General features: G+C 37.9%; 1 protein-coding gene across 1 annotated transcript; it reads right to left on the bottom strand.

The window, feature by feature from the left end:
- Positions 1–868: 868 nt before the first annotated feature.
- Positions 869–21884, bottom strand: VPS36 (vacuolar protein sorting 36 homolog). The gene is made up of 14 exons (XM_064645776.1): positions 21659–21884; positions 19865–19933; positions 16337–16407; positions 14385–14499; positions 12839–12928; positions 11436–11522; positions 8451–8483; positions 8259–8336; positions 7722–7856; positions 6790–6855; positions 6168–6232; positions 5620–5704; positions 3090–3166; positions 869–3006 (listed from the first exon to the last, which is right to left on the bottom strand). The coding sequence occupies exons 1-14, from the start codon at positions 21752–21754 to the stop codon at positions 2913–2915; spliced, it is 1161 nt and encodes a 386-aa protein (XP_064501846.1). The 5' UTR covers positions 21755–21884; the 3' UTR covers positions 869–2912.
- Between the last annotated feature and the right edge of the window lie 67 nt (positions 21885–21951).

Genomic DNA, 21951 nt, shown 5'->3' with positions numbered 1-21951 from the left:
TATGGTCCAGAATAGATCCGTGTTTCCATAGGCTGAATATAATTTTCCTGAAAACAAAGGCAAAGGAGAAACGGAAAAGGTGTACAGATTCCTGAGGAGTGTTTTCCTGTCAGATATAAAAAAGCCCATGTTTTCAAATGAAAAACATAATCATCATTCAAGACTGCTCCATAAAAAGCCAAGCACTTTTTGAGCAGACTTCTGTTCAAAGGACCATGTATTTGGGCAGCCCTGGCAAAATGAGGTAATGGTCATACATTGTGATACAAATATCCTAGGAATAATCAAACCAGGAAAGGTTCATATATGCACACTCTGTATTAAACTAGTATCATCTGTAGGAATGGCAATTCCTACATCTTCCCCTCTTCTAGAATCCTGCTAGGAAACAGGACTGGACAATGACAGTTTAGGATACTGTCATGTACTAACATGGTACTACACTCCTGTAAACATCTCGCTCCATTGTTCACCCAACAGCTGGCTCTCAGTATGGTTTCAGGTACACAATTTCTGTTGTATGTCAGCTGGGAAAACACATTTAGATGTGCCAAACGCCTTCCCAGTGAAATGCCTGGCTCGAACTCAGACTGGTTCCCTCAGGAAAGTGGTGCTTTTGTAGACATCTGTAGCTTGACTATTCTGGCTTGGATGGGTCACAGGCTACTCAGCAACAGAACCAGGGCATTCTAATTACATTTAATTCTGCCCTTAAATCAAAACTATCTTGCACCCTTTTAAGTACAAAGTGAGACGGTAAAAATTAGTTGTGCTTTAAAAACCTGCCCCATGGAACCACAAGATTTTGATGTGTAAAGGTTTTAAAGTTGCTTAAAATATTTAGAAAGAAAAAAACTCAACAGAACAGTCTGTTTAAGAAAATGTTTTAATTTTATTACTTTCTGGTAGTCATTTTCTTATGTGTCATTTTCTCATTTTCTCTAAACCAGCTATACAATTTACCCGATAGATTTCTTCTCTGTAGAAAAAGAAATCAAGGAAAAATATTGGGAAAGAAAAGCTTGACAAGGTACCATTATTGTAAATAGGCTGTATTATTATTGCTTAATTAAGATAACAAAACAGGTTGGAGGAACAGAGACTGGGAGTTTACACTTGCCATTTCCTTTCAGGTTTTATTCTTTCTGCACAAGACATGCCCCCTTGTGGGGAGAGGTTCAGGCCCACAAACCATTGGTCTCCCATGACAGGTTTGGTATTGGGCAGAAGAGACAGTTGTCACAAAAACCTTTTGCATCTGAATTTCTAATTTTTCAGTCCCTCCCTAGAAGTGTCATCTTAGTGTACCTCACATTCAGTGGGTTGGGGAGAGGATGAAGAAAAGCAGCAAGCTGTAAGGGCCCCCAAGAGATGATACCAGGGGTTAACACAGTAAGAATAGTGTGGAACTGGTTCCTTTAGCTGTGTCAAATACATTAGTTTTAGTACCCTCCTGGAGCAGAGGAAAACTGCCCTAAAGAGAGCACTGCACTAAAGTTTGCTTGTGACAAGAGGACACAATTCGCTGAATCTAAATGAGCATCCTACAAACCCTAGGCATCATCACTGTAGGGATCTCTGCACTTTACTCCTTATTGGCAGGCTCTTAACTCATGTCTAAGCTATGGTAACACTGAAATAGTTCTGAAAATATTTTCAGGCTCTTATTAAAAGCCTTTTTGTCCTTTTTTGTAATGTTGATTTGGCCATTACAACCACAATGCAGTTACCTATATGTTGTCCTTGCCCATACCTTGAATTAATTTTGTTATTTACTAAAAATCGTCTCTTCAAAATGCCAAAAATTTAGGTGATGTGGATCATAAACATCCACTTAACTGTTATCATGACAACAGATCTTCAAGTAGTGTAGCAACTCCACTGGAGTTATGAAAACTGAGGCTATCAAATTGCATTCAGTGTGAACACAGGGTGAGGAATACCAAACAATATCATACCTTGTGATTATTAAGCACAGGGTGATAGTCTTCTTCCTCCATTCAATACTGAAAGCATATTAATTTTCACATACGAGAGATAAGCAAACCAACTGTCTCCCCAAAACAGGTGACAGGCTGATGAAACAAATTTTTGTAAAAACTACAAGATAAAAATCGAGCCCATTAAAGCACAGAGACTGAAAGAGTGACAAGAGGCTGCTCCACTCCACTAGAGCAGACAGAGAAAGGGCACCCAAAGTACAACATAAATTGACAGGAAGGAGGATGGCAAGGAAAGAGAAGGGAGGAAGTCTGTGCTAACAGTGTTTCTATCTGAGCTATTAGCATAAAATATAACAAAATAAACACCATGATTTCTAGATTCACATAAAATACAATCATCTCTCCTGCAGCAAGTTCTTTCTGTATCAAAGTACAGATCCCCAAGATCCTCTCTTAGAAAACTGTTCATCACTTCAGGGAGAAAGGGTTATTCTACACTGGTTTGTTCCTTACACCTCAGTACACATTAAAGTGACTTTTCTTATCACTGCGGATACATCTGTCTGCTTTGTTGCTCTAGACATAAACAAACTGCGATTGGAGTACGCAGTAACCTGTCTTCTGGGTGCTGACCCTCATGGAAGACTACAGGGATATTCTCTCCACTCTCACTTGTGTGGAATCTTCATCTGAATTCTCTTGAAATGAGAAACTACAGAGCACATCAAATAAAATGTGAAAAATGAGCGAGCTGGCTTGAGACAATTGACATGCTTCTGACTTTGTGATTTCTATTTCCTTTCAGTTCCATGTAAGAGGATTCAGCACTTGAAATACCTGAGAACTGTAAAGCTTTGCAATGTTCGTGTTTGTTGCAGCTGACTAACAAAATAAAATATTTAAGTCAGTTCTTGGAAGGATTCTGCCCTCTGCTCTCAACCATTACATAAAAATTGTACACAAATGACATTAGCTTTGTGTCAGAAATAAATTTGGGTAGAATCTCAAGCCTTCCACTGAATCGTCTCTGCAAAGATGGCCCATCTTTTCAGCAAGAAGCAGCCTAGAGAAAGCAAAAGAAGACATGCTGTATTAATTGAGGACAACATGGTAACTAAAGTATTAAATACAGCAATTATTACTTACCTTTCTTTGGCTAAGAGAACAGACATCCCCACCAGCTTAGCAAACTCATCAGCTGTGAGAGAACCCTTTTCAGATACCTATCAAAAACCAAATACACAAATAAACAAACTACAGCATTAAAAGAACAACAAAGTTCTCTCAGCTACTGAATCAGGTCTAGCCTTGAGAAGTGATAAATTGGTAGAAAATCCCTTGAGAAGAAAACTAGTTTGTTTGCATTTTTAAAAAGTACAACTAATTATGACTATTTCCCCTTAAAGATATCTATTTTGTGCCTGGGGGAAATTGCCAAGTATAAAACAGGAACATAGAAAAGAGTTAGATCTCTAAAAAAAAGTATGGTACCCTTTTCTTTGGATTTTTTTAAAAGATGCTTTGGGATAAAATGAATGGAAAAATCAGAATAGCTCAGACAGCAGTATGCTGTCACTATAAGTATCTACACAGCCCAACTATACTAAGTGATTCTGCAAACAGCAAAGCCTAAATAAGGAAATAAGAGACCTGTTCAGTGCAGGTCATCAATGTAGAAATTGAAGTAATCTCAGGTAGAAGCGAAGAATTTGAGTTTAAAATTTTAAATATAACCACTCCTTATAGGAAAATCCCCAAACCTTAGTACTTGACATGATATTACGGCATACTAGGGGGATAAGTAAAAGCCACCATCACATTCAGTTGATACAAAGGACTGGTTCAGTCTTGGGACTCCATACTTTGGCCCCTTTGTCTCAACCATGCTACTTAATACATGCTAAAATGAAACCTTCTCACACATGTTGGACATATGCATGTTTGAAGTGCTAGATAAATATTAGATATGAAGTCTAGACTTATTGCTGCATTGAATTTCCCAGATAAACATGTTTTATTACCCAAAAATTAATTAATTCTTCCATTTCTACATTGCTGTAGATTCATGCAAACTTGTAATTCTGGATGTAATTGCCATTTCCTGCTTCCCACATAACTGGGTGGGAAGGGGTCTATTGTGCATCATTCTCAGCAGTAGTCATTTTACAGAAACTCAGATTAAATTAGTCCTAACATGAGATTTTAGGAAGCTAGGTGATCAAATCTGAGTAATGGAAGTCAGCTATACAATTGGTGATTAATTATCTTTCCTTCCCAAACCACTACTCTCATCAAGGGTAACTTTGGATTCCTTTGACATCCATGTCATTTCCTGTCTTCACTAGCCATTCAAATCACATCTCTCTCCTGTCTGAAACCTTTCACTTCTTCTCAGAACTCAATGTATAATGTACAGTAACATGAAAGTACAGGGTGCTTTTGGCCACAAGTCTGATCTCATCTTCCTGTTCCCTTATGGGCTAGCCTTCCTCATTTGAAGCCTCTCCCTTACATTTTTCTATGGAGTCAAAGTCTCACATTAGGAAAATAACAGAAAAAAGGCACTTTGGTAATAAATTCACTATCTGTTACTTTTCCCAGTTAACCTCCTTTGTTATCAAGAAAGGTTTTTCCTTTCCTTTCAAAGAGATAAGTACTCTTACTGAAGGCAACAAATATTTAGAAGCCAATCAGAAAAAAACCTCTAAAATAGAGTAGGTATTTTTCTGCAAATATAAGGAAATAAACTGAAAATATTAACATATATTGAAAGATTTAAGCATTTTAGTTTTGTTAATTTAGAATGGAATCTTTTAGATGGCTACATACATTTCTCTTATATAAAAATATTTTTGATGAGTGAAAGTTATATGGTAACAAATCATGGAAAATGCACTGAAGAGTCTACCTCATATCAAGTGAGAAGCTGTCTGCAATAGCTCTACTTTTTCTCGACTGCCCGAGACAAAGCCCTCTTTGACTTTCATATTTAACCTGAGATACACTGAATTAGCCTTTTCTCAAGTGTGTGAAAATCAAAAAATTACATTCCACTGAAAAAGACACAGAAAAATGCATCAAATAATGGGATAATAGGACTTTAGAGTGTCCAGAGGCAGCAAGACCACAAAGGTTTATGACACTGAGCAATTTATACAATTTTTTTTCCTGATGAAGCTAGCTTAATTTTATACACAATATTTTCCAACTGAGTGCTCATCACAGCAGCAAACTCAGTGCAAGATGTTACACATACAATGTACTGTTCTATGAAATAAAGCCAAAGCAAACAACTACCTATATCAACCTTTAAGAGCTGCTTCCACTGCCTTCAAGCACATCGTGTTCAGTGTCTGAAATGGGCTTCTGTTAAATTAGGTGCCACAAATTTCATCCTACAGCACAAAAGATCTGAAGGAAGGTTTTAGGTTAATAAAGTTTGAGAAGAGATGGAAAAGTGATATTCCTTAAAGAGAAAGCAATGACTAGAATTATTGCCTGCACTGAACTTTGAAGATGAGAAGTGCTATATAAGTATTACTCTAGAAGATATGGAAGTGGAATATTTTGTATTTCAAAACCTCAAAAGGAAATTCTGTACCTCGAGTTTTTGTACCTAATGTATTTAATTTTCCCTAGTATGGTCAGAACATTGAAGGAAATGAAGTACACTTACTGTTTCTAAAGCAGAAGCTACCATTTCCTCTTCATTATGAGACTGGAGTTCAATCACCATCACACCACTGTCAAATATCCGAAGCCTAAAATCAAAAAAGAGAAGCAAAGTAACTAAAAACCCCATGCACATCACCTATGGTCACATTCTAATGCATCCACACCTATAACCACATTACAAAAGGGGAAAAAAATCCAAAAACCCCCAAACAAAAGCTGTAAAATGAACTTAATAGCATCTTCAAAATCTAAACAGACTGAAAAGACCAGACTATATGTCTGGTCTTGGTTAAACCCTTTTCCCAGTCTGAAAAAATTGTATTGGAAGTGAAAAAAATAATGCCTTCCTAGTGAAGTGAGCCATAGCTAAAAACTAGTACTTTGATGTAAAGTGGATATTGGTGCATACAGCAGCATCCTTTAAGCAAAGAATGTCTTTGTAGTAGATTTTTGTTGCTGTTGTATTTTTTTTTAAAAGGTAAAATATTAAATCATCATGGTCTGACCTCTGAGTGCCATGTTTCATAAATAAATCTGTAAAGCTCTTACCTTATTGGCAATTTCAGTGATTCCAGCATTTTACAAGCATTTACTAAATCTTCTGGTGACAGCAACTATTAAAATAGTAACACATATTTATTCACAGCTTGCATTTCAAGTACACAGTACAACACCAAAACAAACAGTTTTAATAACTACAGCTATAAAATACACCAGGCCACACTTATTGTTAATTTTCTTCCTTTCTTTTGTGCAGTCTATTTTCTTGGCTTCTATGCTGCTTTCTGTTCCTTTATTATGTGTTCTATAATAATCCTTTTGCCTTGTTTACAGAAAGAATTGTTGTATTTTGTAAAAAAAACTCCAAAACATTCACCATTCTTTAGTAGTTTCTGTCCTTTAAGTTTTCTTTTCAGATAAGGATGGATTTTTCCTTTTACATAGTATTATAAAAAGCAGCACACATTATCACAACTAGTGAAGGATACATAAATATAACATGGAAGAAGGAGAAAGGTAAAAACAGCCTAATTTTAATAAAAGGCTGATCACTTCTTGCTTTTAGACAGGTAGAATGAGCAATTGTTAGGGAACATTTTTACCCTTTTTCTTTAATTACCTTATCACTAAAGTACATTTTATAACATATTTAACAAAAGCAGTTTCTCACCTCTAACCCTCGTGCACGATTCACCAGACAGTACACTTCCGTGAGCGACATGATCCCTCCTCGTTCCTGTGTTAAGCACAAGACTGGTAAGAGCAAAAGCATTAATCCAGTAAACACAGTATCTCTAGTCATATGTGACTGATTAAACAGGTAAAACACAGGAGCTATGTGATGGGCCTGAATGGAGAAAACTAAAGAGGTAAATCGTATCTTTCGCTAATCAGTTTAAAATACTAAACAGTAACACTACACCCAAAGACTGTGAATTACTTTGCTTTTAAAGCAAAGAATAAATGTATGAAACAGGAACAAGAAATTTCAATATGTAAATCTATCAATCAATTTACCATTTTTACTTTTCAAACAAACTCAGTTTTCCATTCTGATCACAGTAGGCAGCACACAGTTTTCACAAAAGTACTGTAATATGTATGTTTTTCAGTAGGAACATAGCCTTTTAAGTTGCAACATGAAATCTAACTTTTTGGTGAGAATCCTGAATTCTGTAATAGCTTCAGATAAATTAAACCAGGAGATATTACTAAGGGCACATAATCTACTTAATAATTCTGTAAATTTTAAGCAGTTTAAAGACTTATTACTTGTATTTTCAGTCAGTGTCATTTCACTTTATTTTAAAAACGTTATATTCTGCAGCAAGGGATGAATGCAGGGCTGTTCAAATAGAAGAAAGAGCACTTGTACAACTTTTTAAGTCTCACTGATATTTTGTAAATAGAAGAATTCTGCAAATTCTTACTTATATTTAAACATTCAAAAAGAGGATATATATTCCTTCCATAAACATTGAATATGAGGCTGTGCCACAAGATCTGAGACTTTTAAAAAGAGGCACAGCACTACAGCCAAACATGTTTACACTGAAATTCAGCAACACAGAGAAAATGCTGGTGCAAAATGAAGTACTTTACCTCTAATGGTGTCTGCAGTATTCCAGCTAGTTGCTTTGCCAGTTGCATGTGGTACTGTGTACCCGATCCATATGTTTCCCTAGTAACTGGATTAGCTATACCCATACTCAGTAGATAGGACTTGAACCTAATAGTCTGAAAGAGCAAACAAATAAATTTACAAGCACATCAGCTAGTGAATGATACTGGTTTTTAAAAGTCTTTGATTTTATTACTATAAAGCAGTTTTAGTGAATAAATCCTTAAGTTTACTACCAAAAAAGTAAATTGCTAACAAAGAGAAGGCAAGACTTTACACAATTTTTTTTTGACCAGCAGAGGTCAAAAAATAGAAAAAATACACAAAATCAGTAAAATCCTTGCGTTTAAGAAGCATTAAAAGAAAAATTAACACTAAACAAATAAATTCTATAAGGGACCAAAACACAAAGAAACCAACCAGGAAGTGGTTTTTATTAACATTACATGGACTAAATGGATAGCTTTTTGCTTGTCATAGGCACATTTCTGTTAACTTTAAAAATGAAATTCATTTACCTCATCCTCAGTAATGTCACCTTGTTTTTCTTTAATCTTATTAGCTATTGACTTGGATAACTCCACCATTTCCTTAGCCTATCAAGAAAGACACATAGATAAGTCAACTTTCAGCTCAAAGGAGAAAAGCATGCTTGAAACTGAGAAAACAAGCATAAGTCTACTTGGACAAGTGACACATGCCATACATACCTTCTCCATTAGTTTGCTAAGATCCTCAAAAGCCTGAAACAAAAAGCAGACAGTGCAGATCAGTGTAATTTATCTTCATGGATACAGGAAGTTGCCATTGTACACCCATCCAAGCTGTTCATAAGAGCTGCTATCCCTTTAGGTTAGTATGTTACAGTATGATATCTCATATATAATTTGTTGATGCATCTATTTTATGTTAGGTCTTTTAACTAAAATAAACATAAACAACAGAGAATGAAGAAGAGAATCAAACAATTGCACATTTCTACAGTATGTAAACAGTAGTTCAATATGATTTATGAAGTCCACAATAGGAAGGAACAATGAGATACTGAGAAAAGATTAAACTGTTGAAGTTTATTATGCTCTCATATAAGCTGGGGGAATGTTTCTTGGTGATGATGGCAAGTTTTCTTCCACCAGGTAACTCTCTCAAGGAGATCTATTGTTTCTGGCAGCAAGCCAGATGTAAATATACAGATGTACTCCTCTGGACAAGACAATTTTATTTTAATGAGTAGATGTTACTAAGTTAATAAGAAACAGTAATTTCAAGTGAGCAAGGAAGAGGGTGTATGTTTTCATGTGTATGCTTAACTGAAGGGACAAAACCTCTAAAAATGTGTGGCAACATCTCTTCATTTGAATATCACAGTAAACTGCTATGGTCTCAAATACAACTCCAACAACAGCACACAAAGAGTATTTTAGGCTTAAATAAAACATATTTTAAAAATAGCTGAAAGTATACTGAAATTCAAAACTTTTAGTAATGAAAACCAACTAGCTTTAAAAAAATCCATGTTTAAAAAAAAAAAAAGACCTAACAACTCCATTAATGCACCTATATTAACAATTGACTCTCTGTTCTCCCATCCTCATCAACACACATTCAGCATCCCCACTCGCTTCTCTCAAACATGACATGTCCAGGTGGTCAACCTTTTCAAACAATCTTTTTTAACAACTGATGTGAGAAAAATTCCTGAACCTTTTCAGCTAAACTTTGCCTGACAGCAGCACCAAGCCCTCCAGCCACAAGAAAAGAAGGTTGTTCACTTAGGGTATGTCAAATGACCAGATACCTATCTTGCCTACAGCTTCTAGTCACTGCTTCTGTGTTCTTCCTGGCTCATTCTGACTAATCCCCCACTAGAAAGACACATTTTAGCAGCATTTTGACTCAATTGTTCCCATCTGCATTTAGGTGCCTTACTTAGAAGCTTATTGGTCTGAGACTGAACATGCAAACAAGAAAAGGAGATGCTTCTAGGAAGGGACAGGGTTTGCTTTTGATCTGAACACCTCCTAATGGTGCCAGTGTTTCTCCACTGACTGGAGAAGTTCAGCCTCTTAAGACTTGGTACTTGAGTTAAATGTCCAAAGTTTAATAGGACAAACCTAGGTTCAAGGGCAGAAAAGAAAATATACCACCATAGAACAATAATTTACCACTATGAGAACAAGAGCTTCTCTTTGGAGTATTTCTTCACTCCCTAATCTGCCAAATTCAGTAATTTACAATAGATTTCCCAATCTCTCGTGTAAATCACCGTCCTTCTACTGTACTTGTAAATGGTATCAACAATAAGTTTTCTACCAAGGCTTTTCCCATCTTATTTCTAATCTCTATACCTGCATGAAAACATCATTCATGAAAAGAACCCTTGATTTAGCTAAATAAAGAGCATGGCTGTGTCTAACTCCTCCTCTGCCTGACTCACAGAGGGCAGGCCTGGAAACAAAGGGGAATGTGCACACACCTAACAGGAACTTCCTCAGATAAACAAAAGGCTAAAGAACTGGATTCTTATCAGCACTGAACAGCAGATGCAGGAAGCCTTTTCCTGGAAGCCAGGGCACCATTTTTTAAATTAAGTCATTTATAACATTTAAAGCTGGAGGAAGGCAGGATTTTACAAGTCACAGCTTTCCTCTGTTCATACAACACATACAAATGGATTTCTTTTAGTCTCCGACAAAGCTACTAAAGGAAAAAATAAGCAGACAATACCTTTTGAACTATATACACATGCATGTAACCACAATACCTTTTGAACTACACAAAACTTCATTCATTACATTCCTCACAGACAGAAAGCAAAAAAGTTTAATGCTACCAGTATCAGAAACAGCACATGGCCTGCAAATGTAAAATCATTTTCTTAGGTATTAGAGCAGGGAATGGCCTTTTTTCTCATGGCACGTTGAATCCCATAGAGCTTTGCAACAAGAACAAATCTGTTGCATGTAGTTTATGAGTACTTCTGTATTAATCTCTACCACCAAGCAGAATCAGACTATTTTTAAGGATATTGCTTTCAGGTATATATGAAGAAATTAAATGTCTCTGTTGTCCATCAGTAATGATATCTGGAATTCAACTATTGTGCTGTTTCTAGGGAAAAGGATGGTCTCTATCTAGCCCAGGTGTTTTGCAAAATATACTTGTAATGTCTTGTCAATGCCTGGACTCCAAATCATTTTACTGTAATCATAATCCTAAATCTAACTTCTAAAAAAATTACTATGTATAAGATGAAAACCTAACTTCACCACAGTTATGCTTGGACCAGCATATTCTTAATATGTATTAAATTCTCAACTGAAACCAAAATTAGTGTTAAAAAAAAAAACAAGGAAAGAAACCCCCCCTCAGACATGTATAGACTCTTTCTAGACATGTATTTGTGTTCTTTCCCTGAAGAACAGTCACTGAACTCAGATTTGTAATTCTACCAAAATTAATTTTATAAATAGACACTTAGTTTCAAAGAACAGTCTTCTTGAAAGGAACTGTTTAAGTTACATTGACAAGCCAGTTAAACAAAGTAAGTAAATGTAAATAATACATTTAATCAATTCAGATTTCTCAACAAAAAGAAATGAATAGTCTCAGATGCTCCTGCTCCTAAAAGAAAGTGTGAATGAATGTAAATGGTTCAGACAGGTGGCTGACCTTGAAAATTCAGAAGTACCTACCTCGGAAATGTTTTTGTCAGTCTCTTTTCTTTTTTCCTCTAATTTCCTTTCAATCCCTACAATTCCTACAGCCCTTATTCTTCCTGCCTAAAAAAAAAAAAAATAAGAAGGAATCAAAATAGGAAATCTTAAATTTTCTCATCTGCCTTGCTGTGAAAATTAGAGGACAGGAAATGTTCCCCCAAAGAACAGATATCATTCATACAATATTTCATACATTTCTTGACAGTATTTTTTTAAACCAGAGTGAAAAAAAACAAAAACAGTAAGTGTGAAACATGTACAAATTTGCTATACTAGACAGAAAATTACATTATTATATTGAAGTTATTAATATGAAGAAATTTAATAGCCTGATCCAGACAGAGTATTCCCACTCATCTCAATTGCAGCCTCCTGAGTCCATGTGAACACACATTACTAGAGCTGTGGAAATGCCTGAGTGTATCTAAATATGATTACCTCAAGAAATCAAGCCTGAAGAAACACAGACATAGAAACACAATGCTAAGTGCAGTCTGATTTACCTTGCTGAGAAGTATCAGCATGGAGGTGATGGTGAAACTTTTACTAGATACCAAATGTATTTTATAAGGGCTGGTACTTAAGTACCAGTGGTGCCAGCCCTCAAATCTCTGACTGCAAGGCTTAGCACTGGTGTTAATGAGCTGCTATGACCTAAGAACAAGAGGTAAGGTATTTGCATTAGATTCTTCATGCAGGGTACAGGTTTCCCCATTAGTCCAAATGCAATTGTGCTTATAGGTACTACATTTGCCAAGGAGTACCAACGGGATTTGACACTGAACAATTTTTAAATCATTTTATTCCATTCATACAGTACTATATGTCCATATAGGCAACATATTCATATAGAGGAACAACATCTACATGTTTATCAGAGTTTATACCCTAGAAGTATGCAGACAGATAAAGAGGGTAATCTAACCACTTAACATTTTCCATAACAACTGTCCATTTAGAATATTCATTTAAACCAAATATACATAGGTTTCAAAGTTACATATTATATATTTTATATACAGTCACAAAAAAACCCCAGAAATTGCAATTAAGACTAAAAATCTTGCAGCTTCATTAGATGTCTCATGCTGAATAAAATTATATACAAGTAGATATATTGCATTTGCATAACTATATGTATGCATGTCTGATCAACTACTCTAGTCTAAACAAACTCAAGAGAGGCCACTGTGTTCTATCAGGTGAAAACTACAAAGTAGAAACTAATTTATGCCAGCAAAGAAATAGGCAAAGTAAAGCTGAATTCCCACATGCCCATCATGTTGGTTAGAGAGGCATGCTGGATGCAGTATAGGGGGGCAGCAAGAAATGGAAACAAGAAATTACATACAGATGCTGCTCAGAAGCTCTGCACATACCTGTGTATCCTTGTTAACTTGCATGGCTTGACCAGTAGGCATGCTCTCCCATCTCCTTTGTGTCATTTCTTCTGATAATCGCCTGTAGAACTGCAAACATTAAAGAGTGACAACAGACATTCCATAAACTGTGCAGTGTACCTCTGGGTATTTTTAGCATCCCGGTGGTAGATAAAATAAACTTCACTATAAGATAAAATGTGGTAACACCTACATACCCACAGTACAACATCCATTATCTGGAAATTCTTAATGTCCAGTCTTCAAAAATACACATATTAGAGTAGGAACCATGTAATCACTAGTTCAACTCATATAAGTATTTCTATTGTAAAATATTTCTTTCAGATATTCAAAATGTTCCAAACCATGCTAAAGTTAAAAATGTCAAGGTTTCCTCAAAGGCATGCTTTTTAAAGGAAGGAATGTTGAACAATCCAATTACTACTGATCTGTTAATTCAACAATATAAAAACAACCACACAGATCAATTACACTTATATGTTTATTGTTAATACCAGAAGGTGGCATTAGTTAAATACTTAACACTTAGTGTATCCCACTGACCAATAAATAGAAAGAAAATCTATTCCATTCTTATGGTTGTTCAGGTTCACAGGAAAGTGTTCTGAAGTCATAAAGAAAAGCTGGGGTGTAAATGATATGCTGGGAACCAGTAAGCATAGTAAATTTAATTTTCAGACACAAAACTAACGTTAAAATAAATAAGGTTATGATTAGGCAAAACACCTATACAATTACAACTATGCATAGATCTACCGTTGTTAATCTGAAAACTGCTCATAAAGAAATGAAAGTGAGTCTGATCACACACATGCATTTATAAGGCATTTTTAATTACTTCGAGTTGAAAATCTGATTTTCTGTAGTGAACAGGTACAGCTTTTTTCATTGTTTGAAGTTAAAGTTCTCAGTCTCTTCGAATGAGGATCTTACACTGTGAAATTTCTTTAGAGTGTAATTTCTTTGTCTTTTAGGATGAGACTTGTTTTAAAAATGTGTTAAAATTTTCTTAGAATCCTCAGAGCCTTTGAGGTTTGGTGTAGGTAAAAAAAAAAAGTTTTATAAAGCATAAAATGAAAAATTCTGAGGCAACAAAAAGTGTTCAGCAATAAAATTAGAGAGATGACTAAGTTGTCTGATTCCTGTTCAGTAGAGAGGTAGCTACACAGAAACATCTTTTACTCTCTTAAACATTTAACAGATTTCAGAGATGTCATTTTGGAAAATCCTGTGTCCAATTTACTAGATTAAAAAAAAGAAGTATAAGATTATACTAAAACCACTGAAGTAAGGATAAAGCCTAATAATGGCTCTTGACATTTTTTGAACTCTATTTGCATCATTTAACCAAAGTATTTAATAAGGAAGACTTATAATGTTTGTCTTCCAAAAGGATGTACTGAAAAAGCTCCACCTCAAAAGTAAACACGGAAAGATCACGGAAAATTATCACTAACACAGCAAGAGGAGAAAAGCATGTCCAAATATCTGATGTGCTTGGCTTGCATGGTATAAAACTTACCTCAATCTGCCCATGTTCTTTGAAAGAAAGCTTGATATAGGAATATTTGCTGCTTTGGAATGGACCAGGCTCTTTGTTTGAAGAAGCAGGGTGAAGATGAACTACTATTTTGGCACTAAGAAAAAGGTAAAGGAAAGAAGAAATCTCTGTAATATCTAAAAAATTATTTCTACAATCAAAGTTAACCATTTCATCAAAACCTCTTTTAACTTTATCTCACATAAAGAGCTAAAGTGCGTGAACAAATGCTTTACATTTGTCCATCAACATTTAAATATTTTGACTAAGCAGATCTTGCATAAAAACTGCTATGCCATCTGAAACAGCAATATCTCACAAATTTAAAATGTACCTACCATCAGCTCTTCAGAAATAAGCACAACAAATTTTAAAATTTCAAGTAATAATTTCTGACAGATTTGATTATTGTCATTCCATTTGTCAGTAGTTATTGCAAGTTAAAAGCCAAAATACACTATCTTTGCCACAGGAAAACAGAAGGTCTCAATTTTATGTTTAACCTATTCCACTGGCATATGTCACTTGTGAACACTGTATGTGAATTTGTCCAAAACCAACATTCAAAGGTAACATGCATGGAAATAACAGCCTAAAATGACACCACCAAAACAAACTTTCAGATAATATTATTTTAGGAACATTAACAGACTCCTATCACAACATGACTGCAAGCCGGCCATTCCCATCTCATTTTCCTGATACTCTTTGCATTGGTCCATATTTACTTGACTTCTCCAGCATTAGTGAATTACCTGATTTCTTCTGGATATCCTCAGCATACCAAACTGACTGTAGGCTGAAAGCAGATGTCAGCTATGTATATATTTTTCCAGTTAATGTTTTTTCTCTTTTTTTCTTGTGAAACTTAGAATCATAGAATCATTTATGTTGGAAAAGACCTCTAAGATCATCAAGTCCAACTGTTAACTGAGCACTGCCAAGTCCACCAATAAACCATGTCCCTAAGCCACATCTGCACATCTGTTAGATACCCCCAGGAATGGTGACTCCACCACTTCCGCAGGTAGAGTGTTCCAATGCTTGACATCCCTTTGGGTGAAGAAGTTTTTCCTAATATCCAATCTAAACCCTCCCTGACACAACTTGACACAATTTCCCCTTGTCCTGTCACTTGTTACTTGAGAGCAATAAGGTCTCCCCTGAGTGTCCTTTCTCTAGGCTAAAGAACCCCAGCTCTGTCAGCCGCTCCTCGTAAGACCTGTGCTCCAAACCCTTCACCAGCTTTGTTGCCCTTCTCTGGACACACTCCAGCACCTCAATGCCTTTTTGAAGGGGACTCAGAATTGAACACAGGATTCAAGGCGTGGCCTCACCAGTGCTGAGTACAGGGAGATATTCACTGCCCTGGCCCTGCTGGCCACACTATTTCTGATACAGGCCAGGCTTTCTTGGACACCTGAGCACACTGCTGGCTTATACACTCCTTTATACACATACCTACTGAATTAGTTATTCACTCACTGGAAACACTTGAGTTCCTTCTAACCATCACTAGCATTTCCATGCTCAAAATCAATCATACAGTTATGAAAAGTCATATAATATGGAATCTGTCAAAGTTGCTATTCCCAAAGAGTTCTGTGGCACAAAGGACTAATATTAGCTTTCAAATTTAGATCCAGCAAAATCACTGTTGTAATTTATGACTAATCAAATAATAATGGCATGCTAAAACATATACTCGTTCGTGATTACAAGACAGTTATCCAACAAATCACATCAAGCAGTGCTTTGTCATGACTCTCTTACACATCTGACCTCAAATGAGGAAAGCAGGTCATTGTGGCTGTCAATCTGAAAATTTAGATTGCAAATGGAACTTACCACGAATTAATATATAATATTGGGTACCTCACATAATATGCATATGCAAAGTATTTATCTGAAAAGGACTGTGACAACCACCTTACCTTTTTCCTATCCCGGATGATTGCTCTTCAATAAATACAATCTGAGACAGAGGTACAGCAATGCAGCACTCCTGGAACAAACAACACAAGCATAAGTGAAATCAAAGCTATATCCTGACTACTCATTCTCTAAACCCAGGTGTTGTCTTTCTCCACTTCACAGACAGTACGGATTTCTACAGGTGCTGCCTGAGGCACTCGATATGAAATATGATGGTAACAACAGAAACAATCTATTAAAGAGAAATATATGTAGAAAAATAACATAAAACTGAAACTGAGTTCTAGTCAATAAAAAAAAACAACCAACAAATTTAAGTGTCAGTGAGTTAACTTTAAAAACTTAAAGTAGATTCATAAGTGGACTAAGATCTGAAGATTTGTTAAATTTCCAAGTTCAAAATTTAAACACTAAAACTGACCCACTACTGCATCTTATCCCTGTAGGTGTACAATACCCATAGGTTCTTAACATTTTTGCACTGATTTTATTTGGGAGCTAAAACAATATCCAAAATCAGCAGCCTTCTAAATGTTGAATCTCTGAAACACTAGACTACTGTCTGAGCGCAATAGGAATTTTTCCATTTATTGAAGGACTGAATCCAGTGCTTGACGCATTTCAACATACATTTACTGGACTGTGCTTTAGACAAAACAAAGAAGAGCAAGAAATAAGACTGTATCCATCTGTCGGAGACTAAGCTAAAATATGCATCTGAGACAGAAACTGCTACGGGAATGATTCAAAGCATCTAAGTAGGTGCCTGGTCTTGTTTTTGTGAATATCCTTTGGGGAACATAATTTTCCACACAACAGCTTGATGAGTGACACAGTCACACAGAATAAAGGAAACACAGGTTGCATTCCCTCTCTGGACCTCTCTTTTCCACCTGCCATGAGGGTGTGCCTAGCACCACTTTACAATGAACACTGTAAGAGGGGCCTCTCAACCCCTACTACCAAAATTGTTCCTCTTTATATGGAATAATTAAATAACCATTACATTGGAGATCAGGTAAGTATACATGAAGGAACTCCAACTAATAAGTAGATCTCTTATCGGCAAAAAACATAGGTTGTACTTCCTGTTCTTAAAAACTCTTTATGCAAAGTTACCCAGATTCTTCCATGGCTCCAGTTTCTATAGCCATTATGTAGAACAGTTACTGTTTGTAAAACACCCCCAAAATTCTGGACACCTTAAAGACACGCGATATGATACTTCTGTTAAAAAACTATTTGAAAACAACAAAAAGTTCAACTATATATAGCATGCACACTGTCAAAATGATTGATTCATTTAGTTCACATCTAGAAAGTTATGAACTCATTGTAAGTACAAGGGCTTACAATGACTCCTTCCTCATTAGAGAACTAGACAAAGGAATACAAAAATAGAAATGTGTTAAAAATGCTGTGTGTTTATTTGGAAATCTTTTTTCTAATGTCTCACGCTCACATTATGCATGATTTTATCATTTAAAATGCTGTACAAAACATATCTATGTAACAAATGTTACAGAATTCCTTTTTTTTTTTTGAAATCACTGTATTTTCTATCCTGTTCAACTGCAGATGGTATATAGAAACAGCACCTGTAAAACACAGCTGTCTGTGTTTGTAAGAAGGGTTGCTGTGTTCACCTAAGGATAAGTGCCCCATTTATTATTTAAGTTTGCTGACACAATAGAAGGGGACTCTCTCTACAAGTTTATTCCAGGTAAGCTAGCTAAGGTTTCTAAGTCTGATATTACACCACAGCTGAGCTTAGGCAACAGCTCACCATGGAAATAAAAGGACACTGTGCTCCCCATGTTTCAGCTGCGAGAGCCCAAAAATTAGTCAACTTTCTGTACCATACTAACAAAGTTAATTACATCTCCATAATCAGAACTGAGTAACTTTTGTCAGCCTCCAGGACATGTTTTTGCCCCTTCTGTTAATCAAGCCTGGAGCTTGTGAGAATCTTTGCTCAGTTAAAGTAGTTAAAATAATTTTTTTTTCCTTATTCTCCAGGGTTCTCCTCTGCTGATTTAGGAAATTCAATGATCTTGAAAGAGTACAGGAAATCGTGTGGCCTAGGAGCAGAGGGAGAAGTTGGGAAAAAGAGAGAGATGTCACTCTTTTGTTGGAAAGGATAGAACACGGATATGATCAGTTCTAAGAGTTGCTGAAGTCATCATGTCTAATGTTACTTCAAGCAAATGAGAAGATTAGAAGCAGTGCATGTTGCAGTACGTGGTCACCTCTCAAAAAGAGATGCTAATGAAGAAATAAGAAGCGATTAACACATCGTTTAGCACAAACTCATGTAGACTGTGGAAAAAGCACAGTTAATTTATACAGAACAGCTCACAAACCGGACAATCAACTCCTGACTTGTGAACAGTAACCCCACCCCGGGCATTTTAAGACATCTGTACTAAAAATATTTCTGCTATTCCTGCAAACAACCCCTAGAGAAAAGAAACCATATTGTTTTGCCAAATTTAAGAACATTCTTGGTGACACTGCCTTCAGAAGGCTCTTAGTAGCTACCTGCTTTGGAGCAAGGATGTGCATACTTGGTAGGGAACAGCCGTTGGGTGCTTGTGCTACCCTTGCACAAAACCAGCCCAGTAGAATATAATTCGCCTTTGAAAAGATGTCACCTGAATGTGCTGTCTAAACTTTGGCTTCCAGGGTTAAATTTCTAAATTACTGTGTCCAAAACAAGCATAACCCAACTTGGTCTGAGGACTTCAACTTCTCCTTCAATTGCACCTGTAGTGTGGTGCATGGTTCACAGCCTATGTTTAGAGCTTTATATATGTTTTTTTAGTTTTTCTCACTCACTTCCAGCCTGCAATCTCAGGCTCTGGGTTGATGATCCAAAGCATTCAGCAGCAATGTTACCACACTGTAGTTCTGACAGTGCTACTTAACCTCGGACTGTCCACAGCAGTATAGACAAATGTTCTGGCTTACTGAAGAGACGGTTCAGCACAGGAACAGGCAGCTGGGAGGGCCAGACCTGTGCAAAATAATACTGCCACCAAACACATCCTATTATCAAATCACAGTCGTGGACTATATGGTGGGAGCAGAAGACAGGAAAACTTGAACTTGAAACCAATGAGGAAGAAAAGGTCTTCCTAGACAAGGAGCATGGGAGAGAACTTCATGTTATGATTTGCCTGACACATTGAACTTCAGTCTCAAAACCAATGTTTTTTAGTGCATGATACCAGGCTCTTTGCTCCTTTATTTTTGTGCCAAAGAAAAGGAAAGTTTATAGGATTCATTCACATCCCTTCTCATGTCTGCATGGTTATTTTATTAAAGCAGAACTGGGTCAAAGAACTTTCCTCTACATAATTTTCTTTCCACTGTGAGCCAAAAAATTGACTATACTTGTAAAAGAAAACATGCACAAAGGAAGGAAAAATCTCCTCTTTGTGTGCAGTCTTTTCATTGCAAGCTACTTGTAGTTTATGATGGAATTTACAGCTGAATGACATACAGGAGACAAAAGTGGGACTTACATGATTCTTCTGATCCCTCCAGATCAGTCTGTGCGTGCTAAGCAGTAAAACTCCACTATCAAATTTCACCTAAACCAGAAAAATAAAACAGATCAACAACAAATTTAACCGGTAAGTTGCGTAAATACTGATCTTGGAAACATTACACCTTACTAGACATAACAATCAGATTCAACAAACCAATATTTTGAGAACACCTCCCCTTTTTTTCAGAAATCAAAATACATGAAGTTTAGGAAACAATGGAAAAAATAAGTATAAAGGGATTAGATAGATATACACAAACTTCCTTTTTAATGGGTATAAACTTTGTCCCCTGGAAATCCTAAGGGATCCCCCCTCCATATACTGTGCAAGATATACAAACATTTAAACAACTTACTAAGAAGATGCTACACACAGTCTGAAATCTTCCATTCTATCACACAGGAGTATTGCTTCTATCCATCTTACTGTCGAAAAGCTCTTTATTTATCAGACAGCAAACAGTACGTGGAAAATCTCTGCTAACAAATTGCTTCCTACTTGTAAAATCTGATGCACACTTTTATAGCTTCCTGTGAGAGCGCGCAACTACTGTGGTGTGGAAAATGGAAAGATCTAAAGTCGGTCCAGCAGTAAAACGAAGCAATAAGCAGGTTGGCTCAGACAAGTGAAGGGTCAGTACCCTTGATGACCAGAGCACCGGTGCATTTCACAGCTACCAGGACATCTCCAGTGTGAACTGTACATGAGGCCCCATACATGACACCAAAGTCACTGTGTAGGGCAACACAGGGAAGGCTCGGCCCTAAGAGCTCGAGCAGTGGACAGCGCTTTGTGACAGCAATGCCAGCACACCCTGTGGGGCTTCCCAACGCTCCCTCCATGTAGCACACACGTCCAAGGCCTTTCTCACAGAATCATAGAATCAGTTAGGTTGGAAAAGACCTCTGAGATCATCGAGGTCAATCTATGACCCAAAATCATGTCACCTAGACCATGGCACTGAGTGCCATGTCCAGTCTTTTCTTAAACACCTGCAGGGACAGTGGCTGCACCACCATTCCAACGTCTAATCACCCTTTCTGTGAAGAAACTCCTCCTAATGTCCAACCTAAACCTCCCCTGGTGCAGCTGAAGGCTACATCCTCTCATCCTGTCACTAGTTACCGGGGAGAAGAGACCGACCCCCCCCTGACTACAACCTCCTTTCAGGTAGTTGTAAAGAGCAACAAGGTCTGAGCCTCCTCTTCTCCAAGCTAAACAACCCCAGCTCCCTCAGCTGCTCCTCATCGGACTTGTGCTGCAGACCCTTAATCAGCTCCACTGCCCTTCTCTGACACGCTCCAGCACCTCAATGTCCTTCCTGAATTGACGGGCCCAGAACCGGACACAGGACTCCAGGTGTGTCCTCACCAGTGCCGAGTACAGCGGGACAATCACTGCCCTAGTCCTGCTGGCCACACTATTGCTGATACAGGCCAGGATGCCACTGGCCTTCTCGGCCACCTGGGCACACTGCTAGCTCATGTTCAGCCGGCTGTCGACTAGCACAGTCTCCCAGAGCCTGGAACTCCGCCCTAACAATCTCCTCACGGACATAAACCCCGCCAGACCCTGGTGCAGAATGTCCTCCCACACCCCCGACCGATGCTCCGCCAGCAGTCCAGGCCCTCACACCCCTCATAGCGCGCCCTCGCTCGACACCACCCACACTCACGGCCCTGCCACCCCCTTGCCCGGGGCCCGCGGCCTCCTCCCCACCCGGGCTCTGCCGCGCCGCCAGGCACCGCGCGGGGCCGCCCCCGTCACCTTCTCCTCCCCGTCGCTGAGGCGCACGCCGCGCTGCTGGACCACCAGCGTCTCCCCCAGCTCCAGCAGCCCCGTGGTCCACGAGAACCTGTCCATGGCCGCCCTCCCCTTCGTCGGCCCCACCGAGCTGCGGCGGCCGCTCCCCGCCCGCAGCCGCCAGGCGCGTCGGCACCGTGCGCGGCCGGCCCGCGCCCCCTGGCGGCGGCTCGGGGAGCAGCCGCCGTGTTCCCCCGCCGCGTGGCGGAAGGGGAAGGCAGCGCCCGCTCCTCCCTCCCACTCGCCATTGGCCAGTT

This window comes from Pseudopipra pipra, chromosome 2 (assembly GCF_036250125.1).
Source record: "Pseudopipra pipra isolate bDixPip1 chromosome 2, bDixPip1.hap1, whole genome shotgun sequence".
NCBI classification, from domain to species: Eukaryota; Metazoa; Chordata; class Aves; order Passeriformes; family Pipridae; genus Pseudopipra; species Pseudopipra pipra.
Note: the sequence above shows the minus strand (reverse complement) of the source record. Positions and strands in the feature narration are given on the sequence as shown.